The following is a 26,600-nucleotide window of genomic DNA, read 5'->3' on the forward strand; positions in this document are numbered from 1 at the left end:
CTCAAGTCTAGCTGCTTAATTCTGCTTCATGTCAACAGCCACACCATTTGTTAGACCCTTTTTATGTTTTTTACTATAATGTGGAGAGGAAGGCTTTGACAAGAGTTGAAATACAAGGGTTTCAAAAGTTTAAACGTCTGAGGCCTAGAGTGTACACCTTTCAAGATTATTTAGAGGATGTTAAGCTTATGGAATGTCTTTAGGGCCTCGTGAGACTTTGTTTTTGTGTTCTGTTTTTAATTGGTTTTGTTGTGTCTTGAACTCTTAGGTTTTAGTACATCTCTTTTTAATGACAGAAGAACATTTTCACATGAGACAAACCAGAAACCACAATCATTAACATCATAATTCATAATAAATACAAAGAAGAAGAAGAAGAATATGCATATAGATGGAGAGAGATGAGTGAGAGAGAGAAAGAGAGAGAGAGAGAGGAAACAAAATAAGCCTATACAAAAGCTCTTTTTGAAAACATTTTATCAACGTCTATTGGTCTTCTTGGCTTCCAATGTAGTACCGTCTTTAAGAGCTTGCTGGGCATCGGTTTCCATGCCGAGCTTGAACAAGCAAGCCGCTTGTAGATACAACGCGGTTGGCCATTCTGGAGACACAACCTGTGCTTGCAATGCATCGGTCAGAGCCTCTCGTGCGTTCTCGTTCATCAGATACGACAGGCAACGCCTTGCGTGAACAGTTGGTGACACCATTGTTCCTCCATCTATGAACTAATACACACAAAACAAACCAGCCATTTTCAGTTTTATAGACTGAAAAAGAAAGAAAAATGGAAAATTATATTGTATAGTTTTATATTTAGAGTCCATCTTTGGGTATAGGCAAGTGAAACTTTGGCTTTTAGAGATAATTTCCCTAAACACAGTATTCTAAAATTGTTAAAAATATATTTATTCAAATCCTTGCTATATTATTTATAACCCCCAAAATTTCAGGACCGGCCATGTTCATATTACCTGAGTATAGCAATGGACTGCGGTAGTATAATCTTTGGAACGGAAAGCTACGTCGCCTTGCTTCTTCGAGTTGAGAGATTCTTGCATCTGGTTGGTCCACATTTGAAACGAGAGCTGCAGAAGAAGATACATATGACAAATGATCAAATTATACAGAGCAAAGAAAAGACTAAGCAGTGAGTAAAAGGTAAGAACAAGTTCAGACCTCGTTAGCGATTCCTTCATCATCCTTGTATCCCATCTTACTAAGTATTTCGTGTATAGCCGTAAGGTCTACTCTCAAGCACGCGTCACCAAAGGGAGTCAGTGAAAGCTGCTGCTCTTCCTCGTCCTCGGTTTCATGTGGTATGCCCATAAGATCATATGAAGGTACGTCAGTTTCCTTCTGGAGTGGGGTGAGTGAAGTGAGGAGAGACTTCACATTTGGCCTTTCTCGAGCTTCGTACTGTAGACAACGTGTGGCTAACCGTACTAGCTCAGTTCCATCTTCGTTTGAGAAGTGACCCTCGAGAGCAGAATCCATTAGCATTGCACAGTTCTTTCCCTTGATCAGGTCAAGCGCCTGTATAACAAGCAAGGTTAAAAAACATGATGAATTATCAAAACTTAGTAAGAACTATCTAGCCGGATACAATGAGACAGGTCCCAACATTACATCTAACATTGTATATATAATATCACGAGAGGACTTACATGGCTTGGTGGAATATGTTTACCACTCATGAGATCAAGCAAAACAGTTCCAAAACTGAACACTACACTTTCTGGTGTCACTCTACCTGACACACGACATTCAAAACACATATATTCATATAGGGAGCTAAGGAGACATGTATAAACATGAAGAAGACAAGACAGGGTCTTACCAGTTCGTAGATACTCTGGAGGAGTAAATGCCAAGTTTGTGCTATAACTCTTGCCATCTCTGCTATTTTTCATGAGACCAAAGCAAGACAACCTCGGATTCCCATCCTGTTAACCACAAATGATCAAATAAAAACACTTAAAAGGAAGATAAAATACAAATCACTCAGAAGAATAAGCAAAGAATCAATAAAAGAAAAATTCACCTTGTCAAACAAAACCCTGTAAGCATTGAGATCATGATACAAAGCTCTCCCTTTATCACAACAGTACTCCAATGCTTGCGCTAAACACAAAGCAACTCTTAGTCTCATCGCCCATTTCATCGGATGATTCTCCCCTGAAACAATAAAAAAACGAATAATCATCGTTTAATAAAATTTGCAGCAGGAAGAACTACAAAACCTATTGAACAAACACTACAATCACTGTCTTGTCTCTCACTAACCATCCAGTGCATCGCCAACTCCACTCAATTTTTTATTTTAAAACAGAGTTTAGAATAAAATCTTCGCAAATCCCTTTATATAAATATACAAATGAGACTACTCCAAAACTAGAGTATTAATAAATTAGAGTATTTTATTTTATTTTATTTTATTCTCATTGTCCTATTTTCGATCCAAAACGAGAGTATGAAACTAGTCTATATGAGAAAAAAAAAATAATAATAATACATTGGAGATGCTCTTTGATTGGAATCATAGCTATTAACAGGAGGAGAAAAAAAGTAAGGAAGTACAGTGAAAAAGATGCTTTGCAAGAGTTTCATGAGGCATAAACTCGGCAACGAGTAACCTCTCCTCGCCTTCGTAACAGCATCCTATCAGATTCGCAAGTCGATCGCTCCTCAAGCTCCCAACAGCTTTCGCTTCATCCTAACGATGAACCACAAACATTTTCAGGATCTAGACTCCAAAAAACAATCAAATCATAAAATATTCGAATACAAGAGAAAAAGATTATTACCAGAAACTGTCGGTGATCGGCCCAGGCGAGGCGGTTAAAGCGTTTGACTGCGATTAAACGTCCATCGTCAAGTCTGCCTCTGTAAACGATGTTGGGAGCTTTCTCGCCGTGTTCCGACACAATGTTGTCTGAGGAGAAACCGCCGGTCGCAGATTTCAGCTGCTCTAATCTGAATTCTTTGAAACTCGGCCACATCTGTTTCCCTCCATTTTCTTTCACACAATTAAAAAAAAAATGTCAGAAAAATCTACGATTTGGAACCAGACAGAGATAAGGAAGAGAGAAGCGCAGACCAAGATCGGGAGATTCGAGGACTGAAGAGGATTTGATGTTGGAATGGAACAAACAAGAAGAGAACTTAGAGCAATGAGCTCCCATTTGATGATGATGATGATGATGATGACTTAAACGTCGAGTTGAGGTGATCGGATTTTTTAGGAGGATGAATCAAACTATCACAACAACACTTGTCTTCTTCTTCTTTTTCTTCTCGGCTTTTCAGACGTCCCTCAAGAAGGAGGAGACTGTTTGTTTTCGTTGTCTTTTTTAATAATATTTAAATTTCTTTTTATCCGAAAGTTGTTTTTGCCACAAAACTTTCCGCCTCTCCCTTTTAAAAACTTTTTGAAATTCTTCTTCTTTTTTTTGGTAGACAAAATGTTTTTAAAATAATTGTTTAGATATTTATTTTTTTAATTGAATTATAAACCAATTCTAAAATGGAGGAAATTTTTTACTCATGATATAATGTGCTTCACACGATATCTATACATATATATAATAACAGTTTTGTGAAAGTATGTATTAATATGCCGACATGAAAATGAAAGTTATGGAAAGTATTAAAGAGGTAAAATCATTAGGGTGGACAAATTTTTATAGTGAATTATTATTTTGAACCAGTGAAAGTAGAAGACGCAAAAAGCAGAAACACTTTTTACATCTTGAAAGTTGAAACCGCGTCAGCTTCATCACTATTACACCATTTGTTGCCGATTGACTTTTATATGTATTTTTTCCGCTAACTTTATGTTTTTTTCTTTATATTCACACTTGTAAATTGTAATAGTAATATTATAAATCTTAAATTTCAAGTTTCGAATGTAAAACCCGCTTCAACATTCACGAATGTAAGATTAATTTCTTATTTCTATAACTTAGAGAAAAAATATTTTGACAGTAAAATATTGGAAATGTAAGATGGAGCATCATATCATAGAGGATTTTCCTTTGACAACTTATATTGAGGAGTCCTAGCAATGATGAGGTACGTAAGATGTAAATCAGGGCTGAGAAAAATACTTGAATCGGAAAAGCCTAATCGAACCTTACCCAAATTTTTTTTACCAAACTAGACTGAGACTAATAAGATATCCGAACGAATTAAAAATTTACATATCTAAAGAATTAAACCTAAACCCGGTCTAATCTGAAATGTTTTGGATACTCGAAAATATTTGAATCACAATTAATATCTTTAAATATATTAATTTTTTTTAAATTTAATATCCAAAAATATTTAAAATACTCAAAATTACTCAGATTGATCCAAAAGACTTGAAACTAACTAAAAGTAAATATATAAAAATACTCAAAACACGAAGGTACCTTAAATGTCTATTAGTTTTCCATCCAAATATATAATTGAACCAATTTTCATGTTAAATTTAGATATTAGCATATATTATTCAAATTTATATGATGTACATTCTTTTTTATCTTTTTAATTTTAAGGATTTTAAGGTATGTTGGGATTTTTAATTTGTTTACATCATTTAAATAATTTGTATATTCGGGTTTTAGATTTTCGGGGTTAAAAATTTCAGACTCATTCGGTATTTATAAATTTTGGTTCAGGTTTGGTTCGGATTTTTGCGGATTTAGTTCAGGTTTGGATAATTCGTTTAAATTATTTTTGAAAATTTAAAATTCATATATTTTAAAATTTTCTAAAAATCTAGAAACATAAACAATATATAACATATCATTTTGAATAATGTATGTCAAAACACTTAAACTTAACATAAAAGTTGGTTTAGCTTGAATATTTTGATGGAAAATCAATAGATATTGTAAGTTTTATTTTTTGAGTATTATTTAACTATTTGAGCTATTTACTTTTGAGTATTTGTATATATTTTCGAGTATTTTGGACAAATTCAAAGTATTTTATATATTTTGGATATGAAATCTAAAATATATATATATATATATATATATTTAAGTATATAAATCTAACTATTATATATTCAATTCAGATCGGATTGGTTCCGGTTTTCTAGATATCAAATTTTTGAACTTGTTTGGATATTTAATCAATTTCAGTTCAGGTTAGATATTATTTTTTGGACCGAATTCGGTTCAGGTTTTTCCTCAGCCTTGCGAAATTTATAAGTATCCGAATAGACTTGAATCTTTAACCTCGAAAACCCGAAATCTTAATAGATCCGAATCGAACCCGAACGATAATCTGAATCTCCATCTCTAATGTAAATAATAAAATCAGTATGAAAATGCACTTTCGCCTCGGCAAAATCGGCATGTATCGATCGGTGCTTACGTTCAGTACGTACATATTTTGTAATGCATCACGATACAAAATCTCATAATCATTTACCTTATGAACACATATGAGTTTTCATCTAAATGGTGAAGTATATAGTCAGTATGTTAGTGCTCGCTACTGAATGGCTGTGTTAAAAAGTTAAGAGTCGCTGTTAAATCACTTGTCCGTTACTCACGCTTTTCATTGGTTGTCTTAATTGTGTTTTTTTCTTTCTTTCGTCTTTTTGTTATAAATCAAGTAATGAATGTCCATAACCGGCTCGGTCCATAAACCGACTCATACCAAGAGAGATAACCAAAACCCTAGAGAGAGGAGAGAGAGCAGCCGCATGTCCTAGAGGAGAGAGAGATGCGGCCACAAGCTTAGAGAAAAAGAAACCTTTTTTCTTTTCCTAGTAGATGTAATCTTTCCATTTATGTATTTAGTAGTTATCCTAAATCTAGTAAGATTAGGATTTGTACTATTTCTATTTATCTCTTCTTGTAATCCTTATATAAAGAACCTCATATTATGAAATAATAACACAGAAATATTCAGTCTTTAACCTTCTAATTACATCACGTTATCAGCACGATTGTTCTCTGCAATCTAAGCTAAAAACCTAAAACCCTAAAATCCCTAACTCAGCCGGCGACCACCCTAAACCCTAAGGCGTTTCCTGTCCGTCTCAGACCTCGACGATCAGCTCAACTCCTTGGCGTTCCCTGCTCGTGTCCTGACGTCCTCAGCCAGCTCGTGTTCGTGATCAACCAGCTCGCACCAGACGACAATCAGCTTCAGCTCGCAGACGAGTGCAGCCGGCGAACGTTCTCGGACGATCAGCGATCAGACAGCATCCGTCTTGCATCTGAGGTCCATCCGTTCTCCCTAGGTGGTCCGGCTCAACCCTACAAAGACTAAGGTATACCGTTAATCTGAGAACGTTATGATCAAACCCTAAAACCCTAATCCATTATAATGGAATTCTATGATCTTGATCAAACCCTAAAGTCAGTATAACCTAAAAACAACAATCTCATAACTAGCAATTGAATCGATTCCAACTAGAACATGTTTGATTGTTTATTTGTTTCTAATCTGAAGTTATGAAACCCTAATATTGGAATCGAAACCATAAAGCCTAGAAACTTGAATTCAATTTTAATGGTTCTTGTTTTGATTGTTTGATTGATGATCTGAGGTTATAGGATTGATAGATTGATTGTATAATCTGAATCTTGAATTTGAATCCTAAAGGCCTTGAAACCTTGATCACATATTGCTAAAATCAACTCCTAGCATTGTTTATATCAAAACCCTAATTTCATAAATAAGAAATCGAATTGGCTGAGGTTGTTTGCATAAGTTATGAAACTGAATTTGAATTGCATTCGTCTTGTTTCTAAATATCGGCCAGCATATAGATTTTACAAACTTGAATTGTTTGCATCACAAAATTGTATGGCCGTGTGACTTGATCTATTTGTTACTATGTTTGATCCGCACCATGGTCGATTAGATTGATTGAAACATGATTGTAATAAGACTTGATTGTGGCCGATTTTATTTGATTGACTTGCGGCCACATGATCACATTGTGAAACCCTAAATTTCGAATGACAATGTGATTCAGATGTCGAAAATCTCAAACCTAGACTATGCTGCCCTTAATCTCTCCAGAGACAACTATTTGCAATGGGCACTTGACACAAAGATTAACATGAGGTCAAAGGAACTAGGTGATACTATCATCAAGGGTAACAATGAGACTGATAAGAATCGGTACAGGGCTATAAGTATTATACGCCACCATCTCATTGAGGGTCTAAAAGATCAGTACCTCACCATGGAGAATCCACTAGACCTTTGGACCGCTTTACAGCGTAGATATGATCACCAGAAAACAGTGCTATTACCAAAGGCTAGACATGAGTGGAAGAATCTCATATTCATGGACTATAAGTCTGTGGATGAATACAATTCAGTATTGTTTAAGATAGTCTCAATGATGAGATTATGTGGTGAGGAAGTAACCGAGAAAGAGTTGCTTGATAAAACATTCTCCACGTTCCATTCGACGAACGTGTTGCTGCAACAGCAGTATAGAGAGAGAGGCTTCGCCTCATACACTGATCTGATCTCGTGCCTGCTCCTGGCCGAGGCTAATAATGAACTCCTGATGAAAAACAGTGAGATGAGACCCATCGGAACATCAGCATTACCAGAAGCCAATGAGGCTGAAAAGAAAGATCCCAAAGAATGCAACCACGTCCATGATAATAAGAAGTCACACGGCAAAGGCCGTAGTAGATTCAAGGGACGTGGCCGTGATAGCTATGGCCGGCAAGGAAACCACAATAATCGTGGTCGTGGTTCCAGCCGCGGCCGAGACAATTATGGCCGTGGTCGAGGTGGCATATCCAAACCGTCTTACTCGACCAAATCAGCTTGTCACAGATGCGGGATGGAAAACCATTGGGCAAAGAATTGTAGAACCCCTAAACATTTATGTGAGCTCTATCAAGAGAGCCTTAAGAACAAGAACCCGGAAGTCCATATGGTTCATGATACCGGGTATGATGTTGATGATGATTCCCACCTTGAAAGGGACGACCTCTTGGATTTTGAGACTTCTGATTGTCTCAAAGACTAAAATCGACATCTTGTCTTATTGTTTTATGAATTTCTTTGATTTTATTGCTATTATATCTTGTCTGAGTTTGTTTGATAATGTGAATGATTTTATTGATACAAAGAATTGCCTGAAGGGCATTATAGTACGGGTATAGTAGCCTAGTAAGAAACTATGGCCAAGGCATTATATACACCCAATAATATGTGACCCATTGTGTTATGATAATATGGTTTCTAAATAGAAACAATGGGCAAACAAAAGGAAACAAGTTCCTTCAGATTTTGAAAGAAAAATCGCCTAAGACCTCATAAGAAAGTGGTCAAGACTATACATGTGTACTCTACTGATCAAAACTATGCTACAGATCAGTATGAATAAGAGGCAAGAGCCGTGGTGACTATACTCATATATATCCCACGAAATTTTATACACTATATGGCAAAGACCGGATTAGCCATCTTGGTCCCCAACTGATGAAAAGGTTGAAATTTGAAAGGCACAAAGAGATATTCCCATTAGAACTCACGTTGTGAAACATGTACACAAAGGAAAACTCATTAAGGTATTATTATCCTAAGCACCACGAAATTATAGTATGTTCATGAGGGGGAGAGAGGATAAAAAACCCTAAATCCATGATCACAGTACAAATTCGTGAAACATGGTCTAGAACCATGATATAAATGGCTTGGCCGTGTTGTGCAGGCTTGGCCGCACAGTCCATTACCTATAAAGGTTCGGACATCCATCCTAGAGCTTAGGGACATTATGGATTTACATGTATAAAAAGTTCAATTACATCAGGCCATATAAGTGAGCATAGATATTCTCATCTCAGATTGAATACGGGTCATAAACCAGACATACACCATCTTAAGAGATTTTGAATAAACCACCACATACATATGTGTGCCGTCTAAGATGGAATCTCAGAAAAGGATTGGGAATATATGTTGGATAAGAGTATGACTTTCTCCACGAATTCAAAGAGACCGTGAGCCAAAAACATGGGTGATCAAATAGTGGCCAGGTACGGATTGTATGACCAAATGGACCGGCTATCCAACATTATGAAGAGAAAGTTATAAGCTGGTATAAAGAGCAAAGAAAGAATGATAAGAATGAATGGTATCAACCATCATGGTCTTGGCAAGATCCTCGGATTAGAACTGTAGACGTCCAAAGAAAAGGTTATAAAAGCCTAGCTAATCGAGATGCCAGACACTGACCCGAAAAGAACAGAATGACTAAGTCATAACCAACTTAGCACCAAACGAAATTTGATGTCCTTGAAAGAGACACAGTCAAGTTGCTATAGTCTATACAAGATAGACCAAGTGTTCCATAAGATAAGGAACCTCAGAAAAGAAAGAATGGTGCATAGAATGACAATCTGAGGTTATAAGGAAACCATACTAGACATTGAGAAAAGGCTGCGCAACTACACATCTAAGGTATCAAACCATGTAGCTTGGGACGCCAAGCTACTAGGTAACAAATGTCCTGGATAATAAGATCTCAAATCTATTAAATCATGTCTGGAACATAATGGAACCACATACATATATAAGTGTCGACACATTAAAGATATTTGTATAGAAATACATAAAGAGAATAGCACTTGAATGTAAAGATATAAGCGAGGATCATGAGCCCACGAAAGAGTACTCATAAAGATTAAAGAAAAGATAAACGTGGGGTTTAAAGTATCTATAGAAGAGATAGGCGTATTGGCCATAGAAACGCCATCTGATATAAACCAGTGAAATAGATGGGTCTTGTGAGGGAAAAGAAACCGTGAGATATGATACATGATCACGAGGTTTAAAGGTGTTCATGTTTCCTACTAATAGCATTCGATCATAGCTTGTTACACAAGGATACTCACAGAGACCATGGAACAGATTATATTCCTACTAATAGCATTCGATCATAGCTTGTTACACAAGGATACTCACAGAGACCATGGAACAGATTATAAGGAGATAAACTCCTATGTGGTGGGTGCTGCTACAAATTTCGAAATTGACAATGGTCTGGTCATATGAAAGAATTAGATTCACATATAAAGATGTAGTAAGCAGCGTATAGATCACTGGATGAAAGAACAGCATTGTTCCTAACCTGTTCATGGACTGAAACATAAAGCAGCTGCATATATTATGAAAGGGAGTTCTATAAGAACGATCAAATTCAGTCCTTATGAGAAGAAATTTGAAATCCCTTGTGTTTATACTAAACCAACCTAAAGAGAGGTTTATACAGATTATCTATTAATCTGTAACCCTAGCATGAACCGACTAGATCATAGTACGGGCTAGTAGAAAAGAAAGATCAGCCTAAAGAAAGGTGATTGCCTCAGCTTACTATCTCAATAGCATGATCTCCGGATTGACCAATCCGACATCAGATCCTTTAGTAAGGATCCGGCATAGCAGAATAGTTTGCTACTGCTGTTACACTCACGTGACATTGCCGTGAGGCCGAGAGAAGACGTTTAAATCTATCCCTCTCGATCGGATACCAATAGGTTGCAGTCCATAAGAATGTACAATCGAGATCCATGACCTAATAGATATATACCAGTGCGTGGTATGGTCCAATGGAAAGATAGGTCATAGGACGCCATCAAGAGATGGATAAAGGACTGCAATGTCCGAGATAGATATATATATATGGTATTGCCTAAGACAAGAAAGATCGATGACCATATGTATGGGCCCATGAGTATATTCTGGCCAATAAGCCATAGTATGATAAAATTATAAAGCCATTGATATACATCTGTGTATAGAAGATACACCGAGACATAGGTTCATGATAACCATGTTTAGTATATTGTCCATAAGTACTTAGTTTGTCCGACCAAAGTAAAGAGCAGTTGACAGTAGACGATCACGTCTAGACCATGGACACATGCAAACACGATTTGCAAAGACCCAACAGTGATCTCCGAGGACAATGTGGTTCACATTGTTTAGCACACATGCTTTACCGGGACACTCGATGTCAAAGGACATGAGAAACGACCTAAGAGGTTGAAGTGGTCTAGTTACGTCTTAGTAATGAAACTGGCCGAATTCCCCACCTGCATGTTCAGGACAATTCACGCATCAGATGCGTAGACTAAAGAACTTCCACTGAGGTTCACATCAGGGGGAGTAGTGCGTGTTGTACTCTTTTTCCTTCATCATGGTTTTATCCCACTGGGTTTTCCTGATAAGGTTTTAATGAGGCAACGTGAAGCATATTACGAATCATGTATGGTTATGGCATCCAAGGGGGAGTGTCCATAACCGACCCGGTCCATAAACCGGTCCGGTCCATAAACCGGTCCGGTCCATAAACCGGTCCATACCAAGAGAGATAACCGAAACCCTAGAAAGAGAAGAGAGAGCAGCCGCATGTCCTAGAAAAGAGAGAGAGACGGCCACAAGCTTAGAGAAAAAGAAACCATTTTTCTTTTCTTAATAGATATAATCTTTCCATTTATTTATTTAGTAGTTATCCTAAATCTAGTAAGATTAGGATTTATACTATTTCTATTTATCTCTTCTCGTAATCCTTATATAAAGAACCTCATATTATGAAATAATAACACGGAAATATTCAGTCTTTAACCTTCCAATTACAACACTTTTGTAATATTTTCTTCTGTTTCATTTCAAATTAAAGATACAAAGAATTATCTGTAGGCCCATTTTTCTGATATGTACCGCCATCCTTGTCCAAAGACAAACGTATAGAATGTTTTCCCCCGATCACAACTGATAATATCACTCATAAAAAGTTACTTTTTTTTTCTTTTTTTTTTTTTATAATCCAAGTATCCGGACCTCTCACTTAGTCTGACTATCCCACCGCGTCCAACCGGAACTGGCGAAGAAGGTCCTGGAAGCCAAACGGAAACCATGTTAAATCCGCTGTGGCCGGGGCTCGAACTCGTGACGGCGAAGTTCCTTTACCACCAGACCACGAGGCCCGGTTAAAAGTTACTTTTTTTCTATAAAATATATATGGTCCTCTCAAGTATGAAAGATATTGCAAAAGAAAAAAATATCTCATAAATAAATAAAAACAAAGTTGAAATCAAGAACTTCATAAAACACACCATATCAGGACAGATGGCATAATGATAATGTTTTCTTTCTTTCTGCATTTAAATTAATGATTATACTACCCGTTTATGGTACCACATAGGACCATCTTTCTCATTATCACTAAACACTACAACAACAACAATAATAAGAAGTCGACAAAACAAAATATATAGTAACATAGAAATATAGTTTCAAGTAAAAATTAAAAATGAAAGAAATGGCATCATGATCATGAAAAACGAAATTGCTCTTTAGCGTGACGACATGAAACAATGATCATAATTCCTTTCATTGTCAAAAAACCATTATCATTTCACCAACAATAAGTATATCTATGTTTAACTATGTTTGTAGCCTTTGCTGATTCTAATCGAATATTAGCTATTTCATCAAAACGCCAATAATCTTCAGAACGTGACAACGAATCTTAAGAAAGAATATTTAACCACAAAGAAAAAAAAAGAGGACATGAAACAATGATCATTTATCATATGTGAAAAAAACAATCATCATTATCACTTCACCAACAATAAGTACCTCTCTTTAACTATGTTTGTAGCTTTTGCTGACTCTAATCGAATATTAGCTATTCATAAAAACGCCAATAATATTCAGAACGTGACATCGAATCCTAAGAAACAATATCTAAACCACAAAGAAAGAAAGAAAAAACACTGATCATTATCATATGTGAAAAATGATAATCAATATCATTTCACCAACAATAACTTTTTTTTTTTTTTTTTTTGTAACACCAAACTTATATTAAAGCTCAAAGAGCAAAAGCATCAAAGTTTACAACTGAACCAGAAGATCTCGGAAACACGCTCGACGGTAGAATGAAGTTAGAAAATAGTACAAAACAACTAAAGATAGAACCATCGAGGGGCGAGTCATGCTCAGCGAAATGAAGAAACCCAAAAGAAAACTCCACTTTTGTTCCCATGACGATTGTTCGAAAGAACAATTGATAGTCGAAAACGACGTTGATACACCTATAAGTAGTTGGAATGTTGAGTGGCAAGAACTTTAGGTGAGAAGCTCTAGAACCGTAGGCAACATTGACAGTCCGAAGTCCTACCTCCAAAGAGGCGCTAAGGATGAAGTTTGATGACATAGATGTTGATATAAGTGGTTCCAAACCTCGGAATTCGACATTACCGTGTCGAGCCCAATAATTTGTAACCGAAAGAGACCTAAGCATACAGTCATTACACTCGTCTAACCCCAACATGTGTGAGCAAATAGCGGATAAGAGGTATAGTAGACTCTGTGAAGAACCGTCGATGTTTGAGACGGCGTAATGTGATGGACTCGCATGATGTAATTAGTAATTCTGGCGAGTCCACACTCTTGCACAATAGTTCCAGCGACGAGGAGATTGGGAAAGCTACTCCGGCTTTGTGAAGAACCGTCGATGCTTGAGACGGCATAGTGTGATAGAGACGCAGCGGTGACATAGTCATGAGCAACTCTGGCGAACCAACACTCTTGCACAATAGGTCCGGCGGTCACTTGGAGACAGAGATTTAACCAATGTAGCTTAGCTCCATAGAAACCTTGGTGAGATGGGGCTGCCGCGATGTCGGGTGTATAGTAGAGACGACGCAGAGGTGAGACGATTCTCTTGACTATTATCCATAAAGGGGCATAAACTGAGATCCAACTGAGAAAAAGAACTCCGATATTACCGTATCGGGATCCATAGCTCTCGTCCAAACCTGAGCTAGGCCGCAAGTCCATAACAACACAATGAAAGCTCACATCAAGAGATCTGTTGGGATCAAGCTCAGAAACGGCGGCGGAGCTGCATAGACTGGTCGGTGAGGGTGCGGTAGTGAGACAGTGAAGCTCCGCTTCTGGTCTTTCGTCTGAATAAGACGCAAAGTGTTGCGGTGGAAGGTCATCTCGTTCGGGTTTGACACGAACCGGGTGAGAAATGCTGAACCAAGGAAGCGGATGGTTAGTGGCAGTGGATAGTCTTGTAGATCCGGTGAGCTTGCACTCAGATTGAGCAGATCCCGCGGTGGTGATGGGAGGAGCAGCATTGACGGAACGGACCATCTCCATCGTGGCTGGTGAAGACCGGTGAGTCTTTCTTGTGAAGCTGGCAGCGGGGCTTGAAACCTGGAAACGGCGAGCGGCGGTGTCTGAAGTAATCAGCGAGTTCAGCCACAGGAGGAAGAGCCATGCCGAGAAAAGCTCTATCAAACTGTAGCTCCGTCGAGACACCATGGAGTCACGCCAAGCAGGACGGAACAGAAGAAAAAGACATAACATGAGATTGACGAAAATAGAGCTGAGATGTGACAAGAGGTCCCGACGCCGGCGAGCACGAGCTCCTCCGGCGCCGGAGAGGAGTGGGAACCGAGTAACCTCGATAATCGTGCCTGGGAGAAAGCGGCTAGGGCGAACTCGTTATTATCTCTGTTTAACTATGTTTTGTAGCTTCTATATCTCTGTTTAACTATGTTTTGTAGCTTTTGCTAATTCTAATCGAATATTAGGTATTCATCAAATAATCTTAAGAATGTGACATCGAATCATAAGAAACAATTTTAACAACCACAAAAAAAAAAAAAAGAAGACATCATTACTTTATCAAATATTTGCATCCAAGTAATGGGTCCAAAATATTAGATTCGATCGGTAATGCATAACAGTTATCATCTGATGCCTCAAAGAACTAATAGAGTATTCATAAGGCATAACCTTTTCAATTAATCTATACGAAACAACAAATCTAGCATGTCAAAAAACAAAAAAATAAACAAAAATTAAATCTAGCATGCTGTGTTTACATCAATTAGCGATCTCTTCCAATTCATGTCATCCATATAAGAACATGGTCAAGACTCTTATGTACATATGCTACATTAGACTAGTATATATGTATTGTATATATCTTACAGATTTGTGAGTGCAATGAGCACCGAAAATGTGAAAGGGAAAGAAAAAAAAAGACAGAGATTGGTGACAAAGTTGTGTCCTGAGAAGATGTAAAACATGTGAGCCCACATGGGATGTGCCTTTGACCACATTCCTTACCGACAGCACATGCCACGTTCCGTCTTCATAGTAGTAACAACATTTTCATTTTATTTGTTTCCTATATTTCACCGCATATGTTTCTGTTGTTAAGCTTCAGCCCCATTATATTGATCTCCAAAGTCTCATGGGCATATAGCTTTTCCTAGATGGTAATATTTTTGTTAGTGAACAAAAACTTTAGGTGGTGCAGTTATTGAATAAAGGCAGGGTAGGTTATTGGGCACAACTGGATTAAACATTCGTTCTAGCTCTCAAATTTTAAATATTTGTTATACATATGTTACGGTTTAGATTATGAAAAATAAATTGAACTTAGAAATGTTTTTGGTCTCCCAAATCTCAAATTCGGCCATGATTAAGGGTTATTCGAATAAAATGAAATGACCGGTAGCAAACCGCTTGAATTGCAAGATAAAAATTCATTCATTTAAAAGTTTATCATGCTCTCAAAAATATATAAAAGTTTTGGGAAAATGTTGCATCATGGTGTTAAAGAGTATTTGATTGATTATGAACACGAAAATGAGTTTGGTTAATATGTATATGGGATTTGTTTCGTGTTACAAACATCAACGTACTTGAGAAGCAAGAAACTGAAAATGTACAAGCTGACTCTTGTCTTTTTTTGTTTTTTCCTCTTTTCTGAACCTATAATCATATTTATCAAAAACCAACGATCCAAAAACTAACCTTCGAGTTCTCATGCGCCATTGGTAGCGTTATCGGTGTGACCTCCATTGCCATTCACTTGAGCCCTCGGTCTCTGAGAAACCAAAAGGATCTTCTATACATTAAGATCAAGTAAGTATTCAATCAGATTTGTCACTGAGAAAAAAAATAATTTAGAAAGTGTACCCTATCTGCAGGATCAACACCGTTCCCGTTCAAGAGTTTGTGATTCTCTTCTTTAGTTCTGTCTTTAGAGCTTACAGGAAGCAACACAGTTGTCCTATCAGGCAACTCTGTTTTAAAAACAAAATCATATCAGAATCTGGGCACCTCCTCTGAAAGTAAAATCGGAAGCAAAAGGATCAGACCTGGTAGTTTCTTGTCGAGGAAGAACACAACCAAGTTCACTGTATACCAAGCAACGACAACATCGACTGTGTAATGTTTGCGTGACGCGATAATCAAGAGGCTCTGCAAGATGGCAATGACCCAACCTAACAGCTTTATGAACCTAAAAGAGAGAGAGAGAGAGAGAGAGACAATGTGTAAGCTAACAAAGAGATGACATTGACATTTCTAGAGGAACTTTGTTTGTACCTTTTAGAACCGTACTTCTGGTAAGTGAGGACAAAGACAAGTGTGAATATCATATGCGATGAGAAAATCAAATCTCCACATCCGTATATCACCCCACGAGGAACTGATAAGATCAGAGTATTATCACATCAGAAAATGTGTAGAGGGAAAAGGAAAATGTTAAAAAAATAAAAAAAACTCACAGTTAAGCAAGAGAACTTCAAGAACGCTATGTGGCCGTGGCAACCTAGCTAGCTCAGAACCCTATTAAGTAACACAACCAGAATAAGGACATGAATATAGATGACACGCCACTTGTGTAGAGTTTTACCTCTCGACAGTGATAGTTAGGGCCAGGGAGCTGAGTGGAATAGAACGTTATGACTCGGAGAAACTGACAAGCCTGTTAATGGAACAAAATATTCAAATAGGAGCAAGCTTTGAATTTGCATTTTTTTTTTATGTAGAAAAGTGAAGATGGTACTAACAACTAAGAAGGCGAGAACCCTGCACCATATCAACACAGTGTATATCTTCTTGCTTTTTATGATGAAAGGATGGAAAGTCCACTGCAAATTTTAAAAAGGCAAAACATACCATTTATATGACTTCTTCTTGTTATGAACAGAACCAGACATTGAATGCTGAGGAAACTCACCAGGACAAACGAAAGAAAAACACAAGTGAAGACAGTTTCACTTATGTAGCTTTTATCTTGACCAAGCTCCTAAAAACAGAGAGAGAGAGCTTGAATATGACATCTATACTGAAGAGAAAAACCAAGAGACATAGAGCTGAGAGCTTGGAGACGAACCGGAAGAAGAATGTATCCAAGATCTTGAAGCGTAGGTCCTGGCCGATGAATATAATGAACTCCCCTAGCAGCTAAACCGTGAATATACTGCAAATACCACAAGCATTCATAGAAGTGTGAAACTAAAGTAAACCAAGAGACAGAAAGGCATAATGGTAAGTAGTAAATAAATAAACAAACAAACAGACAAAAGGGGTCTTATGCTTCAAGTTAAATACAGGTTGAACAAACCGTGTTCATTACTTTTTACTGTATCCTACGTTTTCCTAAGCTAAAAGAAACCCCAAAAATAAGAGCAAAAAAGTTTCCAAGGAGAAGTCATTGGATCTTATCTACTCAGCACTAGTATTGAAGTTATCAGAAAGCAGAAGATAAGAAATGAAAACCTGACAGAGAAGACCAGCAAGAAGGTATTTCCAGTTGTCGGCGAGAAGACCAATCTCCGTCGCTATTTCCGAACAAACTCTCTTCCATAGCTATATTTAATTACCAAATCAGCTACTAATAATTACCCATAATAATTTGAAGAATTCAAAATTGGAAAACAAAAAAAAAAAAGAAAAAAAAAGAAAGACCTTAGAAGCTTCGCGGCGAATGTAAAGCGTCATTCTTTTTATTTATTATTGATGTTCTTCCACTTCCATACTACTCCAAACATACCCCAATAGTTTGGATCAACATCATCAAACAAATTCCACAATTTTCAAATTTATTTATGGAACAGAGAGAGCTTTTAACCGGGGAAGAAGAAGAGGTGGTGAATTCTCCGAAACCAAGTCGGGGTAAAGGTCGCTTTTGACTCAAACCTTTGATCGGAGATCAGGAAAGCTGAAACGAGAATAACGGTGACACCAAAAGGGGAAAGAACGAGAGAGGGAGAAGAAGAATCAAAGAACAGAAAAGCTTTTAAATGTAGAAAAAGGAGAGGATCTGAGACAACGATGATCACCAACAAAAAGCCCTAACTTGCTATTTCAATCAGCGTTTATAAGCATCGTTTTGGATTAAACGCGAGTTCCACACGAGGAAACGGTTCAAACATTATTTTAAATTATAAAATGGCGACTTTTCTTTTTCTTTTTTTTTTTTTTTTAACTTTTACAGTTTTATATTAATTTACTCTCTACGTTTTTTTTAAGTTGGATGTTAAATCGTTTTCTAAAATTTTTGGAGTTTCATGTATTTATTTTGTTTTCACACATTGAACACTATTATATATCAAATCCAAATAAAGCAAACAAATTACTCAGGTTAATGTTTGCATTTAATATAATCCACTGATTTAATATTTTTCGGAGTATCAGAGAGTACTGATAGACCCCCGTTTGATGGGAGAAGGTGAGTACCGTTGGTTTTCATAAGCTCTCTCTCTCTCATGTAAATCTGGAGCTGACAAACTGGAAAATCAAAACACCTAACAAAGCTACACCGACCTGGATTCCTATCTGAACCATCACATTCTTCGTAATCGGCCACGCTTTCTCCGACCATTTCCTCTTCCTCTCCGTGCTCACCACCGTCCTTGTTCTTTCTTCTTCTTCCTCTATTTCATCATCTTTTGTCTCATCTATTTCTTCTATAGTTTTGGTCTCCTCTCTTATTTCTGACCCCACTTCAGTTATCTCCCCTGGTTTCTTGTCGAATAATCCTTTGAACTGTTTCCTAGCTTTGCTCTCTGCTTCCTGTGAGGTCCAAAGAGATGAGATTATTAAACAAGAAAGATCAGCAGAACATGTTGAAATCATAAATATCCTTTTGGACTCGAACTCTACTGACCTGCTCCTTCTGCTTCAGTTTCAAAAGTGCAGCTGTCGCGTCAGCTTCTGATGATTTATCAACTTTGACCATCTAACACATATCCACAAAAGTCATTTCCATCTCCAAGGACTGGATTATAACAAGCAGTTTTTAGGATAACATACCATATTGAAGTCATTTCTAGCGTCTTCATACTCTCCTCCTGCCATGTAAGCCATTCCACGGCGGTACAGACCCTTCACATGTCCAGGCTTTGCTTCTAGGACCTGTTTGGAAAATTGAGGGTACAAAGGTCTCAGAAAATAGCAACTTATGATTCAAGAATAAGCCCTTAAGCCTCTGTTCATTGAATGTTACCTTATTACATGTCTCTAGAGATTTCCTCCACTCTCCCATTTTAAGCAAGCAAGCCGCAACATTCAGATGTAACATATTCTTCAAATATTATCAGAGCAAGTTAATAAAATCTATACCTACCTATAACTACAAGCTTCAGTGAGAAGATAAACTCACCCTTGCGTCACCAAAAACTTTTCCTTCCTCGTCATCTTGTGGATTTACATGATTAAATTCCCGGAGCACCTAAGTTTAGGTCCACAGCTCAGTAAATGTTACTACTAGACTTACATATAAAGGGAGGAAATTTGGTTTCATTTGTTTTAGGCTCTATTACCTTTTCGTACTTAGCTTTTGCGAGCTCGAATTTTCCTTCTTTAAAAAGCCTGTTACCCTGGAGTTTAAAATATAACCAAAAGCAGAGAAGAGCCATAAGTTACAAGGATCTGGTGTGACCTGATTCCCACACAAGATTTGCTAACTCTGTAGTGTTACATTTTAACAAGTTTTGATCCATACCGTGCTTCTGATATTTTCTGCCTCGTTCATGATGCTCTGGAAGTCCAACCCAGTCCAGTCCTGTCACAAGATTCTCTGGAATCATAAGAAACGGAAGCTGTTTATAATTTCTATGGTAAGTATCAATGCTAGACCAACTTACTCTAGGGGTTTCGAAACTAAGGAGTTCAATCTCCCACCGAACATGTGCACCTTCAGGAACGCCAGGCGGCCTATCAAGAAATAAAACCTCAAAATGCCTCTGTTTCTCCACGAAGAATCTATTCCCATCAAGATCAGAGTGATTTACACAGTTACATGTCTACCTTGGAAATTTGTCATATGCATAATCAGGGGGACATGTAACAAGAGCAATCTCCCCAGGTAGCATCAAACGAGTACACATCTCAAATCCCTCAGGCACCTGCCCATACAACAATAAAACGTTAAGCATAAATAACTCCACCAGGGATGTTTTAGACGTTGGAGTAACTGACCAGTCCTTCCCCCGAACTGAACTCCAATGGGTGATCATTATTTTCAATCCTACTATCATAGAAGACCGTCTTCTCTTCATTGAGAAGCATGCCCTTGTAGTGAACGCTTAACCGACTGTCTTGGAGAGGACAATCCATTGGGAATTCTCCTAATAAGTTGATGAAACATTGCAGATCAGAATAGTCTAACGAATAAAACAAAATATTTAGAAAACAAGAGCGTGAAGTCTAGCAAATGGCCCAGCAAGATGTATAAAAACAAAAACTCACATCATGTAAACAGGTAAGAAACCATTAGAAAGAAAGTGTGAAACATACCCCTTCCATCTTGAATTCGACGTTTTATGAGACGTCCATCTCCAAGCATGTCTCGCACCTTCAAAGTGAGAACTTGAATGTCAATCGCTCGGTTCCCAGATACTGAGTCTCAAAATACTACATACGTAAACAGGACTATACAAATTTTGTCTTTCTTATACCTGAATGAAATGCACAAGTTCAACCTCAAAATGAACTTCCTCAAGGTCTTGAGCTATATCCATCAAAGGGGATTCAGTCAAGTACTGCCTGCGAACATATATCACTGCCTTCTCTTTCCGAGCCATTGTTCCAATTCCAATTTCAAGACCTTCAGGCACCTGCCGAATTGATAAGCGATAGTCATCAATGATTTCACCACAAATGATATGCAAGGACAGAGAGTAAAACATGAAGATGCCAATGAACTTAACAATCACCTCAGATTTTCCAAACGTGAAGAAATAAGGTTCTTCTTTTCGAGACAAGATCACTTGTCCACCACCGGATATAGCCGATATCCTAATAGACACCATAAGTATGCATTAAAACTTCAACCAATGTTTCAGCCCACAAGAGAAAACAAGGTCAAATGATTTTTGGACCCAAAATGATCAAACACTTCGTTACCTGGCTTTTACTTCATAGGGTTCTCTGGGAGATTCCCAGCCCTCACCTTCATTTAGAATCTTTCATATAAAAGGAAAGCAACATGTAAGCCATCAAGAAGAACAAGAAATATTTGGATCATGTCATTCTTCCTAGTTCCTCTGCCTATTGTTCCTTACACTACCCTTTCCAAGCTACCAAAGAAGTACGTCATCCCCGACCCATTTCATTAGTCGAAAACTATGGAAAATCAGGTCTCACCTTCTTGACGACCCCCAGATCATCACTTGCAATCTGCACAATTAACAGAAGGGAAGCGAATGATTAAGTCACAACATATGAAATGCAAATTTTCAGAGTCTTTCGACAAAGTAACACACACTATATCGTAGTTCATGATGAGATCTTGCCTTGGCTTTAGCAAAAATCCAGCAATTCAATCTCAAAATGAAGCTCGTCATCTTTTGGAAAATCTCCTGGAGCTAAGACTGGACAATCCTTCTCTGCATAGTGCATTTCAGGTTTCATCTTGAACTGAAACCAAAAAAAAAAAAAAAGATAAAGATTTCATAAGCCTTGAAGAATCAAGAAAGTGATCTAAATTTAATGAAAGATTTGGTGCAGTTCCACACTGAAGTTCAGGTAACTCAAGCATATAAACTAAACCACGAAATCCAAGTAAAGAGACAGCTTGGCAATATACACTAGTATAAAAGTTATCTTTGAGGCGAGAAGACGTGAGCTTAGTTAGTACACAAGTAGATGAATAAAAATACCATAGCAATTTCACCCTTATGCATAGTGGGAATCCCTTCGAGCAATCCAAGGATCATTTTGCTCTTCCCCAATACATCTCTTATCGGTAAACCTCTCCCCTGACGGAACATCAAACACATTCATTCCATGAGTCCCTGAAAAAAGCTCAATGTAACTCTCTATTCAACTGAAAAAAGTTCATCAGCCTCACCTCCACATTCTAACTTCGTCGATTCCACTACTACACCATCAAGTGTCCTCACAGTACGATGATAAATAACCTAAGAGAAAAGAAAAAAAAAAAACATAAGCACTGACTACTCTTTACTCTCTCTCTCTCTCTAACCAGATCTTTGAATTTAGTACCTGATCACCATCGACGGGGCTTGACTCGCCTCCTCCAGGTCTCACCAAAGCTTTCAACAAGCTCCCTGGTACAATCTTCTTCCTCCTACTCCAAATCCAATTCTCAGATATAGCAAATTCATAAACATATTCCTAAACCCCTAGCTAAGAACTCGAATAGTTGAGCAGATATTTTCCGGAGGAGATAGAAGAACCACACGAACCTCTTATCGTCTTCCGTTTCAGACTTCTTCTTCTTCGGCAAGCGATTCTGCTCAGTCGCATCCATCGTCGATCAAATCCGGAGCGCTAACCTAGAGTTGAAGATCTACACTTCGAAATCGAAGTTTGAAGCAAGAACCCAAGGCTGAGCTTGATCTCTCTACCTTCCTCTCTGGGTAGCTCAACCACTCCTGAGTTAAATCCCAGCGAATAAAGAAAAATATATATGTTTTTAACATTTATAAGAATTTTATTATAAAACAAATCTACAATCAATAATGGTCAAATCTCCAAAATAGCACATTTCTAAGTTTATATTACAAAAATAGCACTCAAAAACTAAAATGACCAAAATAGCATTTTATTTTTTGAAAAGTTTAAAATTTTTTTATTTTTCAAAATTTTAAATCTTATCCCCAAAATCTCAATTCTCAACTCTAAACCCTAAACGCTAAACCCTAAACCTTAAACCCTAAATCCTAAACTTCACCCTTTAACTCTAAACCCTAAACCCTAAACCCTAAATCCTAAACCCCACCCTTTAACTCTAAACCCTAATGTCTACACTAATTTACTATAATGGTATAAACATTTATTTATTTCTTTTGATAAAACATTAAATGCTATTTTTGTGACTTTTGACTTTAAATGCTAGTCGGGAACAAAAACTTGATTTAGTGTTATTTTTGTCTTTTTCTCATCAATAATTACTTAACGAGAATTTACGAGAATTTACGTCTCACGGTTATATTTGTGGTATTTTGCACCATATCCAAACGGTTATAAAGAGGTTTTCACAAAATAAAAAAACAGAAATAACTATTTATTTGAGATCAGTATGTTTAGGGAGTGTATGAATGTCACTGATGCTAAGAGTGTGTTTGATCATATGGTGGACAAGAACATGGATTCTTGGCATTTGATTATGTGTGTGTACTGTGATAACGGGATGGGGGATGATGCGTTGTGTTTGGAGGAGGAGATAATGAGACATGGGTTGAAACCAAACTAAGAGACCTTCCTGGTTGTTTTCCTGGCTTGTGCTAATGTGGGTGGTGTAAAGAAGTTTTTTTGGCATTTTGATTCGGTGCAGAACGAGTATTTTGGGATTAGTCCAAGGGCAGAGCATTACTTGGGTGTTTTAGATGTTCTTGGCAAATGTGGTTATCTTGTTGAAGCTGAGGAGTATATGAGGAGTTATGGTCAGCTACATGGAGATATTGATTTAGAGGATTACGCAGAGGAGCTAATGGTTGATATTGACCGTTCAAAGTCTGTGTGATCAACAGATCCCCCAACCCTCCACCCAAATCATTTTTTTTCCTAACAGGCTTTCTTAGTAAAAATGCACAAAAAGAAAATGTTTACAAGCATTTTTAGGCAAGGCCCAACAGAAACCCAAGTGATTAGTGATAAGAACCCCAATGATCGGAAAGTGTTTGAATGCAATCTTGCGTTTCGCTCATTCCAAATCAGATAGAGAGTTGCCTGCCACGCTAGGAGAATGAGTATACGAGTCGACCTTGGTGGTGGAAGAGACAATAGTTGATCAATTGCCGGACCCCAGCTATGGAGAGGAGTGAGGCCACATCTCGAAGAGGCTCGCGACCAAAGCTGAAACGTCATATCACATTCCCAGTAGAGATAATCACGGGATTCCGGAAAAGCATTACACAGTAAGCAGAGGGGTTGAATTTGCAAGCCCCAACGAAGCAGTCTATCATGAGTTGGAAGTCTATCTTTGAGTGTAAGCCAACAATAGAAACTATGACGTGGAATACCTCTAGATGGCCAAGCTAGGGGAGCCCAACGTTCCACTGCAACGTTCCCACACAAGTAAGTATAAACCTCTCCCGTATTGAACCGAGGCCTTGCTTTACCATTAATCACCCATTCGTAGGATGATCGTTGACAACCAAAGGGGCTCCAATTGTCAGTCCAGAACCTACACGTTCTCCCATTCTGCACACACAAGCGAATGAGGAGGTAAGCCACACTTTTCAATTTTAAAAGTTTATTCACAAGCCACGAGTTTGATGGTTTTGGCTTGGTGATCCACCCAAATCATACAGAGATGCAAGTATGATAGCTGGTAAGAGTAGGATCCTTGAGTTTTAGAAATTGAGTTATTACAAGGATGAGGCCAGGGAAATGGCTGCGAAGAAAGCAGCGGTTTATGTTCCGGACACAAGGTGTGTTCTGCATGATATCGATTAAGAGGCAAAGAGCAGGCACTACTCTACCACAGTGAGAGGTTAGCGATTGCTTATGGTATCATAAGCACACCGTCTCGGAAGTCCCTCGGAAGTCCCTCGCAGTCATCAAGCTCCATGTGTGTAATGACTGTCACAACTTTATTAAGATCATGTCCAAAATCATTGGTAGAGAGTTGATTGTGAGAGACAACAAACGTTTCCATCGCTTTAGAGATGGTAAGTGTTCTTGTGGCGATTACGGGTAGAACCCATGTTTTTGCTTAGTGTACCAAATGCTTTTCGGGTTTACCTTGTAAATAATATGGATATTGATAAGTCTTGTTTGATAAGTTTTTGATGGGCTTTAATGCTGAACATGCTTCCGGTTATCTCCTATATATTAATTGAGGATTATTTAAAAAGTTATAACTTTAAGTTTGTACTAATTAAAAAAAAATATCATGCTTAGGTGTCACTTAATTAAGATGTCAATTTGGCTTACGTGTCAGTTTAAGAATCAATTGAAAAAAATGTTGGTCCAAATCCAATTACAAGAGACCATTATATGAATAAAACCTACGAAATTACCAAATATAATTAACAGATATATGACAATTAATGACTATGAATAATAAAGATTTGATAACAATTTTTGCATCTTTCTTCATTTTTGTTTAATTTAATATTATTAAAAAATTAAACAATCACATTAACCATATAATAAAAAAAATAATTTTTTTTTTATATGTTATATTTTGAATTTTTTAAAATGACTTTAAATTACAAAAATGAGGAAACCTTATATTTTAAATTTAATTTTTTTTTAAAACGATTTTAAATTACAAAAATGAGAAAACCTTATATGTTATATTTTTCTTATATGTTAGATTTTTTTTTATATGTTATATTTTGAATTTTTTAAAATGACTTTAAATTACAAAAATGTAAGTTTTCCTTAAAAATACGACTAAAAGCATTAAAATGTCATGTATCAATTCAATGGTTGATCTGAAATCTTTCAAAACCATATGGAAGATAAATGTCAAAATAATTCAACTGTGGAAACAGTACTGATCACTTTTTTTAAGAATGTGTTCGGTGAAAAAAATAATTTTTTTGTGTTGTAATTTGTTTAATGTCAAATCCGATCAAGGATATATTAATTATAGTTTAATTCCACAATTTTTAATAAAAATTGATCCGGTCTATAGGAAAGAAATTATATAATAATAACAAAAAATATTGTATATATATAAATAAAATGATTAAAAAAAAAGTTTTATCGATAATATATACAATAAACTCATTTTGCGCAAAGCGCAGGTTTTATCGTAGTATTAGTTAAAGCCCGTGTAGTATGGACGATATAAACTCGTGTAGTATGGACGATATAAATTCCCTATACATGAACCTATTTTGTTTGCTTCAGTTTTGCAAATGGTTACAATTTTATTATGGTCAATGTGGTAAACAAGAACCAGTTACATGCACCTGTACATTACCCTAACAAGGATAGTTGTTGTGAGCTTCAATCTTCAACGATTATTTGTTGTTACCTAACAAGAAACTAGACCGGATGATATCATGATGATCGGTTCATGAAAACTGATTTGGTGATGAAGTTGGTGGTTGTTAGTTGAGCAAACATGTTGGACTGTTGAAAATGTGTACATGTGAGAACCTTTACCCAACCCATGTTTCTCAATTATTGTTGTTCTTTTTTCTCTTTGAGCGTTAAAAAAATACAGCACAAAACCAACTAAAAAAGGTCCAAAACAAAACCGATGTCAACCTGTTTTATAAATTGGTCTGCAAGAACAGTAGTATAATATAGTGATAGGAAGACTCAAAGAGAAGGAAAAAATGTATGTAATAGTTAGATACATTTCAAGG

The 26,600-nt window shown here is 37.0% G+C and overlaps 3 protein-coding genes and 1 pseudogene across 8 annotated transcripts; 1 reads left to right on the plus strand and 3 right to left on the minus strand.

The window, feature by feature from the left end:
• Positions 1-311: 311 nt before the first annotated feature.
• Positions 312-3,679, minus strand: LOC125585581 (serine/threonine-protein kinase BSK6-like). Its single transcript, XM_048754904.1, has 9 exons — positions 3,098-3,679; positions 2,805-3,016; positions 2,578-2,713; positions 2,042-2,175; positions 1,838-1,943; positions 1,665-1,750; positions 1,177-1,533; positions 972-1,085; positions 312-725 (listed from the first exon to the last, which is right to left on the minus strand). Exons 1-9 carry the CDS (start codon positions 3,180-3,182, stop codon positions 480-482), a joined length of 1,476 nt encoding a protein of 491 aa, XP_048610861.1. The 5' UTR covers positions 3,183-3,679; the 3' UTR covers positions 312-479.
• Positions 3,680-6,982: 3,303 nt separating this feature from the next.
• Positions 6,983-8,002, plus strand: LOC125586045. The gene is made up of 3 exons (XM_048755832.1): positions 6,983-7,449; positions 7,540-7,760; positions 7,875-8,002. Exons 1-3 carry the CDS (start codon positions 6,983-6,985, stop codon positions 8,000-8,002), a joined length of 816 nt encoding a protein of 271 aa, XP_048611789.1.
• Positions 8,003-14,785: 6,783 nt separating this feature from the next.
• On the minus strand, positions 14,786-18,011 carry LOC125585583 (phosphatidylinositol:ceramide inositolphosphotransferase 1). Of its 6 annotated transcripts, none has more exons than XM_048754909.1 (12): positions 17,770-18,011; positions 17,581-17,670; positions 17,195-17,281; positions 17,039-17,107; positions 16,869-16,949; positions 16,712-16,783; positions 16,584-16,644; positions 16,402-16,504; positions 16,173-16,315; positions 15,991-16,097; positions 15,826-15,898; positions 14,786-15,277 (listed from the first exon to the last, which is right to left on the minus strand). In XM_048754909.1, the coding sequence occupies exons 1-11, from the start codon at positions 17,800-17,802 to the stop codon at positions 15,836-15,838; spliced, it is 909 nt and encodes a 302-aa protein (XP_048610866.1). In that variant the 5' UTR covers positions 17,803-18,011; the 3' UTR covers positions 14,786-15,277; positions 15,826-15,835. The 6 variants fall into 6 exon arrangements, with proteins under 6 accessions (XP_048610866.1, XP_048610864.1, XP_048610867.1 ...); XM_048754907.1 differs by having other exon boundaries at positions 15,826-15,916; XM_048754910.1 differs by having other exon boundaries at positions 14,881-15,271.
• Positions 18,012-18,436: 425 nt separating this feature from the next.
• On the minus strand, positions 18,437-22,746 carry LOC125585582 (annotated as a pseudogene).
• Positions 22,747-26,600: the final 3,854 nt, after the last annotated feature.

This window comes from Brassica napus, chromosome C4, assembly GCF_020379485.1.
Source record: "Brassica napus cultivar Da-Ae chromosome C4, Da-Ae, whole genome shotgun sequence".
NCBI classification, from domain to species: Eukaryota; Viridiplantae; Streptophyta; class Magnoliopsida; order Brassicales; family Brassicaceae; genus Brassica; species Brassica napus.